This window comes from Caretta caretta, chromosome 2, assembly GCF_965140235.1.
Source record: "Caretta caretta isolate rCarCar2 chromosome 2, rCarCar1.hap1, whole genome shotgun sequence".
In the NCBI taxonomy this organism is placed as follows: Eukaryota; Metazoa; Chordata; order Testudines; family Cheloniidae; genus Caretta; species Caretta caretta.
The window spans coordinates 161,120,981-161,131,676 of NC_134207.1; the positions used below are offsets into that span (position 1 = coordinate 161,120,981).

The 10,696-nt window shown below is 40.1% G+C and overlaps 1 protein-coding gene across 2 annotated transcripts in view; it reads left to right on the forward strand.

Moving 5' to 3' along the window:
* Window positions 1–10,061, forward strand: part of TMEM245 (transmembrane protein 245) — a 127,249-nt gene extending 117,188 nt beyond the window's left edge. For both annotated transcript variants that reach the window (XM_048839317.2, XM_048839318.2), the window contains 4 exons: window positions 58–158; window positions 2,227–2,401; window positions 6,543–6,737; window positions 7,234–10,061. In XM_048839317.2, coding sequence (XP_048695274.1) covers window positions 58–158; window positions 2,227–2,401; window positions 6,543–6,737; window positions 7,234–7,279 — 517 coding nt within the window. In that variant the 3' untranslated portion in view covers window positions 7,280–10,061. The remainder of the gene's footprint in view (window positions 1–57; window positions 159–2,226; window positions 2,402–6,542; window positions 6,738–7,233) is intronic.
* Window positions 10,062–10,696: the final 635 nt, after the last annotated feature.

Genomic DNA, 10,696 nt, shown 5'->3' on the forward strand with positions numbered 1-10,696 from the left:
GATATTTCCCCCACTTTTGTAATCAGTAGTTTAATTGGGTTTCTTTGATCATTCTAGAGGTGTGTTTGATGCTTCTCTCAAAATGGCTGGGTTCTATGGACTGTACACCTGGCTCACTCACACCATATTTGGAATTAATATTGTTTTCATACCATCAGGTAAGAACCAAAGCAAATGTTATTTATTTTACAGATGGTAGCTATGTATCCATTTATTGTGCAGTGGCAGTAGTGATTAAATATTGCCTGTATAAAGACCTTTGTTTGAAATATTAATAATTACACACGCAAACTATTCTAAAAGAACTTTTAAGATTTCAAATTCAAGAACTTAGAAGTAAGGAAATGCCAAAACTAACGTTCATTGAGAGGTCCTAGGCTCACCAGACATTTTGTCCTAATCTACTCCTTTCCCTCTAACCAGTCCAGTTTTTGTCCCTTCTGCAATAAATCTGCTTCCTTTGCTGCGCTTTGAGAGTGCCATTTGGGAGTTGTCATTGAGAGCACCGGAGAGGGAAGCTTTTTGGTGTCGGCTCCGTTGCCTGCCCCACTCCAGCCTGGAGCAGCCACAACGGGGGAAGTCTGTCTTTGCTTCTGCAGCCCTGGGCTAGAGAGACCATGTGCTCTGTGGGGATGGCATATGCATAAGCCTGTCTCTCACTCATGCACACACAAGCTGTGAGAGGATGAAGCGTGCCCACTCACTCCGTGGGGTTGGCACATGCCCCATCTGATTGACATTAGCAGCCGTAAGAGTCTGGAGCATACTCAATGAGGACAGAATCTTCTTTAGCACCTAAATTTTCTGAAATCACTGTCAGTTCACATGTGTGAACTGACATTTTTCAAAGACTTATAGGTCAGTTAAATTTGGTCAGACTTCCAGGGGACAGCAAAAGCCACATCCCTGAGAGATTTCCAGTCCCTGCTCCAAAGCATGGGATGGCAGAGCTATGGAAAGAATTTTTTCCTAGCCTCGTTCTTGGAAATGGCTGAAGCTTTTATTTAAAAGGGGGCGGCAGGAAAGGCCTGCCTGAGACGGCCACATGACATGATGTAAAATTTCAGTGGAAATGGTTAAAATTTAGCAAAGTTGTAAGCAACTGACAACAGGGCCTTTAAAAAAGGGAAGTGTTGGACAACCATAATAACAGGTAGCTTTACGAGCCCTGTCTATAATAAAAATATAAATCAATTTTTTTTTAATTTCCATATTACTGATCACAACTGTATTGGTGTATAAATAGTACTCCTGGAGGCATTCTGTGCCAAAAAGTTAAATTCTGCGCACAATATTTTAAAATTCTGCAAAGTTTATTTGTCAGAAGAACACTACATAATCACTCCAATTTCAATTATTTTTGTAATTTATTTCAAAATACCTGTCAGTAAGAATATCTGTAACAATACAGACACACACAAATTTTCCCCCAGAAGTAGAGAGCTAAAGAAATCTGACAACCCAGTTCCTGTTTCTCAGCTCCCTTCCCCCTCCAAGTGCCTAGCTGCATTCCCCCCCCCCCGCCGCCCAATACACCTGAACCCTCTTCCATCCCCACCCCCTTGCCCAGATAGCCTTCTTCCCCGAACCCAGGCATCCAGAGGGAGAAACAGTCTGATGCTCAGTCCTACGCTTGCATGGAGTTTCTTGCGCACCGTCCTTTCCTTCCCTCAGAGGGTGCTGGGAACTGTAGCTGTCAGGAACCCTTTAGCTCCATCCCCCTCTCCCTGGCAGGATCTTCTGTGTGGGAGTTGGGTCTGTTGGGTCCAGCAGCCCCTAGTGGCAGCCAGCAGTGCTGCAGCCCATTTGTGTGAGAAGAAGGAAATTCTGTGCGTACAACGTTAATTTCTGCAAAATTCTGAATTGTGCAGTGATGCAGAATTCTCCCAGGAGTGAAATAGAAGTTTCTTCCTTGGGTTCACAAGACTGCTTCTCCTGCTTGTTTTTTTTAAATTCCCATCCATTTTTATGTCACAATCAAACATTTTTGATATGGAAAGAATTTAGGTATCACAATTTTGGAGGAGGTGTAATAACAAAAAAAAAAAAAGGAAGAGCTGTCACTTTTTAGTTCCTTATTCCAAGTGGTGCCACCGATTTAAATGAGGCTGTCTGCACAGTAAAGGTGGCAGAATCTGACCCAAAGTATTTTATTTTTTGTAAAATATTATGTTTTCTGATCTCTTCTTCCTAACTTCTGACTGACGGTGTACTCTATTATGTTAGCATTGGCAGCAATCCTTGGAGCTGTTCCATTTCTGGGAACATACTGGGCAGCTATACCTGCAATTCTAGATCTGTGGCTCACCCAAGGAGAAGGATGCAAAGCCATTTTGCTCTTGGTTTTTCACCTGTTGCCAACGTACTTTGTAGACACAGCAATCTACTCAGATATATCAGGGTAAGTGTCTCACTGAAGACCTCTCAAAGCATGCTATTTTTTTTTCTGTTGGATCATACTCTTGCCTTAATTAACTTATTTGTTCAAACTATAGTGGTGTTTTCAGTGTTTTAAGCACATGAACAGTTTAATGAGACCATATTATTATAATAAAAAATCTAACTTTTCAGAATGTCAGTACTACCACAAGACTCTCTTCTCTACCCAACCATTCAGCAGTAGTCTGCATATATAAGTATTGCATCATACCCTGAAAGTCAGCCAACTCTGGCTTTGCTTGAGCAAGAATGGAAGCAAATACAGGAGCATAGGAATTGCCATATATACTGTATCAGACCAATGGTCCATCTAGTCCAGTATCTTCACTCTAGAATGACCAGTACCAGATGCTTCAGAGGAAGGCACAAGAAACCCAGTAGTAAGCAACTATGGATTAACCAGTCCATCGTGAAAGTTTCTTCCAAACTCCATGTGCAGGTTGAATATGTTCTGAAGTATGAGTACCGGAGTTTGGGGCTCACCTTAAGAATGTTCTGGCACCAGCCACCAGATGTAAAAATCTAGGGACTACAGGTCAGACTTTTAAAGGTATTTAGGTGCCTAAAGATATACATAGTTACCCAGCCCCCATTGTAGGAGTTCAGAACCTATGTACTGTTGGAAGTCCCACTACACACCTATCTGCATCTTTAGACCTAAATACCTTTAAAAATGTGGCCCTAACAACTTGAGCTTCTCTCTGATTTCAATTGTTGAGAGAGAAGAGAAACTCCAAACCTGTGTAGGGTCACATCCAAACCCTTCAGTTGCATCCTGAATAATAAGCAGGCAGCTGAAGCTTTCAACTTTCCAATTAGAGCTCATTGCAGTGCTCTAGTCTGGAGGTGACAAAAATAACTCTGAGATCCACATCTGCAAGGAATGGTCACAACCTTGTAGTGATGTACAGATATAAAAATACACTCTTAGGCACTGCTACTTTCTCTGCCTTTAGGAGCAATTGTACATCTAGTACAGGGGTGGGCAAACCTTTTGGCCTGAGGGCCACATCGGGGAATAGAAATTGTATAGTGAGCCATGAATGCTCACTAAATTGGGATTGGGATGTGGGAGGGGGTGAGGGCTCCGGTTGGGGGTGCGGGCTGTGAGGTGGGGCTGGGGATGAGGAGTTTGGGGTGTAGGAGAGTGCTCTGGGATGGGACCGAGGAGTTCGGAGGGGGATCAGGGCTGGGGTGTAGGTTCCGGCTGGGGGTGCGGGCTCTGGGGTGGGGCTGGGGATGAGAGGTTTGGGGTGCAGGAGGGTTTGGAGAGCGGGAGGGGGATCAGGGCTGGGGCAGAGGGTTGGGGCATGGGGAGAGGCTCAGGAGTTCAGGCTCTGAGAATTGCTTACCTCAAGTGGCTCCCGGAAGCAGTTGTATGTCCCTTCCCTGGCTCCTAAGCACGGAGCAGCCCCCAACCCTCAGAGCAGGACCATCACGCGGCTTCCGGGAGCCACGTGGTGCAGCCCTTGACCCAGAGACCCGGCTGGAGCACCAGAGCGAGGCCGGGCCGTGTGGTGCGGCCCCCCATCCGGCGCCCCTGCTGGAGCACCAGAGCGGGGCTGAGCCATGTGGTGCAGCCCCTCACCTGGCTCCGCAGCAGGAGCTCGTGGGCCAGTTTAAAATGTCTCCCAGTCTAGATTTGTCTCGCGGGCCGAGGTATGCCCACCCCTGATCTAGTAGGACACTTAAATTATTTTAGTCAGATCCTGGAACAGCTTAATTTTTGTTATAATGCACCTAGGGATGTTCATCAAATCAGAGCATTAGGTAGACTGTTTATTTCTCTTCTGTGGGAAGACAAGATTTGCTGTAGTCTTAAAATCTTTTGGTCTCATCCGACAGTAATGATACTGTGCAGAGAGAACTGGTCCTTGAAAATATACACAGTCTTAAGTTTCTTCAGACTATTGCACTGGTTGCCTTTCTAATGAATTTGTTCCAGTAAGTGAAGTATAAATTACTACTGTTCTCCAATGATAGGTTATTTATGCTTGTAGGGACAGTGGTCATTAAAAAGCCAATGACCTCATTCTTCCATTTATTCATTAGAATTTTGTTGTTCAACTGCTATGAGATGGCTGTTTACTGCCTATAAAATGTCTGTGATAGAGAGAATTTGCTAAGGGTCAGAGCAGAAACCCAACTGTTCCCATTAAATAAAACAAAAACACTCTGCTGCATTGTAGATTAGATTAAGTGCATTAGAAATAGCTATAATTGGGTTATGTAGGGTTTTCTAAATGTATACACGGATATTAGTTGTATCTTGTCAGGCAACTTGTTGCAGCAGCTGCCTATGTAATTTAACAACCTGGACCAAAAAAATTGAAGTTGATACAATAGTTGAAAAAATTTACAAAGAATTGCAGAATTCAGGAATCAGTCACAAGTCCACTTTTTTAAGTGATGGAAACAAAAGATCTGTCTAAATCCTGCCCTCTCATAATCAAATTATCTACTGCCCCTGCTGTGTATTAGATCTGATTTATATCACAAGTGAAGCTGAGTTGTGTGTTACATTTTGAGCTCCCACTCTGTGCAGTAGTGACAAAGATCAGAACAGCAATAGTGCAGGTGGTATAAGTTGGGACTGTCGTGTGTCTTTGGTGCTGTGTGTAGAAGTTTGACTGACAGCAACCGCCAGAACTCTGCCTGACTAGCCAATATTCTCATTCCCTTGTATTCAGTTCCAAAACCACCCCTCAAAATATGTGCTACTTATATTACTACAAGCTTCTCCACATAATTCCGTATCTATTGTCTGCATGCTGGCTTATGCGCTGTAAGGATGCTGAGCAGGCTAGGTTTTGGTTTTTGCATAATGCTGTTGGTTGGGTTTTAGTTTTCTGCTTTGGAACTTTTCCATTTAATTTGAACTGCTCAAGTACAGCAGTGCGGGGGAGGTACAGATAAAATATTCTCATTTTGACCCATTTTTAATCATCTCTTTAGAACACATCTTTTAGGAGTGGTTTCCAGATGCTAGGTTAATTAGTTGGGGTTTGGGGGAGGGGGTGGTTTTGGGGTTTTTTTGTTCTTTTTACTAGAAGTGGTAGAAAGTTTTGAAATTTTGAATAATTTTTTCCCTGATGTTTTTAGATATGTTTGAAATTTCCCCTCCTCTTTTTAAACCACTGTAGAGCAAGTTTTTATTTCAAGTTTCAGCTTAATTTTGAAAATAATCAGATATTTCTCCTTTTTCCCCAACCCAGCTGTACTCATGGATGCCTTTCCATCGTGCATTTGTGTGTGGGCTTGTGCCAAGTCTTAAATTATGTGGTTGCCTCCCTGCAAGTGGCTCATTTGCCATCTTTTATTTGTAGTGTTGGCTTCTTCTGCTGTAGGATTTCCTTAGTGAGGCGGGGCTTTAGTATTGGCAGTATTTAAAATGGCAGCTTTAGTATTACTGTATAGAACGGTGATAGGGTGATAGCCAGGTCTTAACACATAACGGCATCATCTTTGAGACAGTCGCTACAATCTTTGATAGCAGTTATTAGGCTGCTCCCAAGCCTGTTTCGTAGATGGCTTTATGATGCTTTACAAGTAAGATGGCTAAAATCAAGTGTCTTTAGATATTTTCATTCATTTACCCATTACCATTCTGCAAATAAAAACTAATTCGAATGAGAGAATATGAAATGTTGTGAATCTACAAACTATTCTTGTTAGAGTGTGTACAGTTTAGGGCACACATGACAGGTCACCGTTTCAGTAATTAGAGGTTACACGAAGACACATGTTGCCAGCCATCTTATAAATTGTAATTCAAAAATCTTTACAAAGATCGTGTTTTATGATTAGCCTTAAGCATTTCATTTTGAAATCTAAAGCCTACCTAGAATCAACTACTTGGAACAGAGACTGTCCCTTCTTCAGTATGTGGAAAGTGTCTACTACATTGTGGACATTACCAAGATCAAATACTAATTAATAATACTAGGATGTTTGTACTTGCAACATTTATAGCAATCTGTAGTTACATCAGCTTGATATGCTAAATAACATTTGCTAATCAATCCACATTTCCATAAATGATGATATTTGCTGTTATAAAATATTGCTCTTAGTAACTTATCCTCCTTATGCTGTAATTCCAGAGGTGGCCATCCCTACCTGACAGGCCTCGCAGTAGCTGGTGGAGCATATTACCTAGGATTGGAAGGAGCGATCATTGGACCCATACTGCTTTGTATACTGGTGGTTGCCTCTAACATATACAGTGCCATGTTAGTGAGTCCAACAAATTCAGTTCCTACCCCATCACAAACACCATGGCCTCTGCAGATATACCAGTAAGTAATAGATTAGGGTGGTGTGGAGTGAATCACAGACTGTGTAAGAACAAACAAAAACTTATTATAAATAGGGAACTATTCATTGTGGGTTTGGGGAAGGGTTTTAGGAAGAACTTGTTGTTCTATAATAATCTAGAAATAAAAACTACGTAGTGGATTGTGGTTTCCAAAGCAATATAAAGAATGTGACTGCAATCATTGATATAAATAACATAAGGGAGCAAGATTAGCGATTGTGGGCTTGATCCTGCATTTTACTCATGTGTATGATACCAATATCTCCAATGGGGGCTACTCACGTGAACAAAAAAATAAAGATTAGGTCCCAAGGCAAATTTCTATCTAGTTTTGTGATTACGTTCTAAAGCTTTCCATGTATATGCAGTCCCACAATATAGAGAAATCTTGCAACTATGCATTTTATCATCCTCTTCCCTTCGTTGTGAAAAAGCGTTTGTTTGCTCTCCCTCAGTAAGTGAATATTTTCTTTCAGACCATCTAGAGGGAGTCCTGAGGAGATGAAAATGGCCACAGAGTGAGATTTACACCATCTCGCACCTGATCAGCATGAAGTTGTCACTCTCTCCTCTACCTGGATTGAGTTCAGAACAGTCATGGCCTTCTGTCCCTCTTCCAGCTGTGCCTAGTGACAGCTCATAGTGAAGCACAGTTTAAAACAAACCTTCACGTCTGCTGGCCTTACGTTATGAAGCACTTTGCCTTTGCGAGATAGACTGTCTGCTTTCGATTACTTTGCATACTAACACACAGACTTAAAGTTCAGATGCCTTGTGTGTAGATTTTTTTCTTCATAGAAAGATCTTAAGAAGGACAAGTAATATCCACTGAGTCAAGGATGCCATCTGCTGAAATGACTAACTTGGCTTTTATTCCTTTGGATGTTTGCATTATTAGACTTCTAGTAATTTTAAACAAGTTAAACGCCAAGTCTTTTGTTGCTGGAATCTTTAGTTGATTTAGGGGTGTGTTTACTTGTAGAGATGCTAAAACTTATAAAGGTGTGAAGCACCTGCTATTAAAAGAAAAAATAGTATAATCTGCTGCTTCTCAAAGTATTTCTTTTGAGAGGCATGACAGTCACCGTTCAATTAATAACACTTGAAGCTTATTTATGTGTACACTAATCGTGTTTATGCTGTCAGGGAGCGATGCTTCCACTTGCAGATTGTGTTAAGTGTAGGTTATGCTCACGTGGAATAGGAGTATTTGTAAAAATGGTTTAATCCTTGAGTTCACTTTTGCAGTTAAACTTAGTATTCTGCTGTTTTGATTTATTGATAAAGCTTAATTTAATACCAGGGTCTCAGTAAGATGATGTACCCAAAGTCCCAATGGATTCCTGCCAAACTTAACCAAAGGACTTAAATATTTCCAGGCAGAAATAATATCAGATTGCCATATCTAATTACAGTATTTGGAAGATGCTGAATGATTGTGTTCACACCATTTTTTTTATTATTTATTGAGAAGTAATCATCAAGAAGGTGAAAGGTGGTGAGGGGAGGGGGAAAGCACAAGACAGGCAGAGATCTCAAATTCCTCAAATGTGTTCGTGTCCTGGGCACCAAATTGAAGTGCCCTAGAGCTCTTCCCGCCTGCCCCCCCTAACCCCCCAAAAAAGTAGTTGGCCTTAAATTGCAGTTTTTAGTGTCACTGAAGGCTTTTCATACCTTGGTTATTGATGCAGGTTTGAAATAGTGGTTTATGAGAACCAAAAAAGTCGTTAAATTATTTTTTGTATAAGTTCTTAGACTCAAAAGACAGATACAGCAAAAAAAATTTACCCCAAATACTTGGTCAAAGAATACACTCAGATCATCAGGCCCCAGGCACGATACAAATAAGCTGCGATGTAGGTGGTGTGGTTTTTTTTCTTAATACCAGGGCAAAACCATTCCATTCCTGATTGACTCTACCTTGAATTTATGGCAGGGTTTCTTCTTTTCTGATTTATACAAAATACAGGCCATGTCATGCTCTTCATCTGTCCTTGCATTAGAAAACAGCTACAGTACAAATCTGTCCATATCATAGTCCCAGGGATCTGGTTCAACCTAAGTGAGAGAGGTTGTTCTAGATCACTACTAGTTTTTTGACGTGACCGTACATGTGTTTATAGATAATATTTTAAGACTGGATCTGTAGTGTGCCCTATGTACGGCAAAGTTTTGAGATCAATTCAGTGTGCTGCAATGCATGGGCCCAATTTGTGTTGTTATGGATGGAGTAATTGCCCTAACTTTGAATTTCCTTGCTTTTGTGGAACAAAGTTAGACCCTTTACATTATTCAACATCATTTTGTTTCATAAATGACAATTATGGAAGAAGTCAGGATCTCACTAAGAGTATCAATATTCGTGTAGTATACAGACCAGTATATGAATGATAGACTATTCTTGCTCTTGGGAAATTGCTACATTCTGTTCTATTAGTTTATTCTACCATGCTGAGCAGCATTACGAATCTGTTTTGGTTAATCAGGTCATTGTGTACCCAGGTAGCTTTTGAAAAGAAAGGGTTGTCACTTGAGAGAAAAATGCTTAAAATGTATACAACTAACCAGAATCCATAAGCTTTAATATTTTAATACTTTTCTCTTGCTGCTTTTTGCTCACTGTTAAAGATTGTGTTAAGTGTTTTCTACATTAGATAGCATGTTAACATCTAACCTGATCTTTCATAACCCTGTGTTACTGAATTTGTGATGTCAGTCATTTCCATGCTGCCAGATAGTGATGTCATAAACAAAGGCTGATTTCTTTACTATAATCACAGAGAAGAATCTCTGATATGAGAGGAGAGTTCTTTTTCAAACACAAGTATCTTCAATAATAGCAAAACAAAATTAATAAACTGAGAAGACCTGGTGTTGCTATTTTGAAATGTTCCTTTCCCAGTGTGAAAAAAATCTGTCTGTATAGCATTGATACGATACGCATTGTCTATTTGTTTTTATGTAGGTGGGTTTTTTTTAAAACGAATACTTGAGCCTTCCAGTCTTCAACTTCAGCTAATATTTGCCATTAATAACACAATAAGAAAGCTGTAAATTTGTGGTAAACCATACTTTGTGCCATGTCTGTATCTGAGGAACAAAGACCTTGTCCCATGTCCCTTTGAGGCATGAGGCTCAATTTAGTAATGAGTGAACTCTGTTTTTAAAATTACCATGTCAAAATACTTAATCACTCACATGCTTACTCAATAAATGTAAAAAATCAGAATCTTTACATGTAGATGCCTTATGGAAAAGTATATGTCTGTTAGTGTTCAAAAAATAAATTGTCACTGGGAACTAATGACCTGCACATTTTTCATTTTTAACATCCATTTTCATTTGTGGAAACATACATCTGAAATGTGTTTGGGGGTTTTGGGGTTTTTTGGGGTTTTTAATCAACTTTCCAGCAACTTAAAAATTACCAAACTAATTTTATCCATGTTCTTTTAAAAGAAAAAAAGAGGGGAATTAAAAACTACTTTGAATATGATACTTTGTATGAAAAGAAACATTTTTGAGTAATTTTTAAGCCAGTTATAGTTCCCAGGAAAAATGATTTCTAGACCGTTCTTTGTGCAGTAGCATTCTGAATAGGGCTTTCCCTCTACTTCATATTTATAGCCTCTAGCACAATGAGGCTTGATTTAGTCTGGATCTTCTTGGTGTTACAATAAGAAGGTGTTTCTAGAATAATAGTCATATTAAACACTGTGTGTGCAAGTAGAAAATGTTAATGAGTTGTTAAAGGAATGCTTATATTTTTATTGGTTGTCATGAGATGGTGCTCAGCAGTGGAATAATGATGACAACATAAAGTGTGTCAGCTATGATGCTGTCATGTTTTTCTAGCACATTAGGTTTATCCCAAGTACAAAATTATCAATAGCTCTATGGTACTAATGGTTTTTAGCATACATTTCAGTAGATTTATTT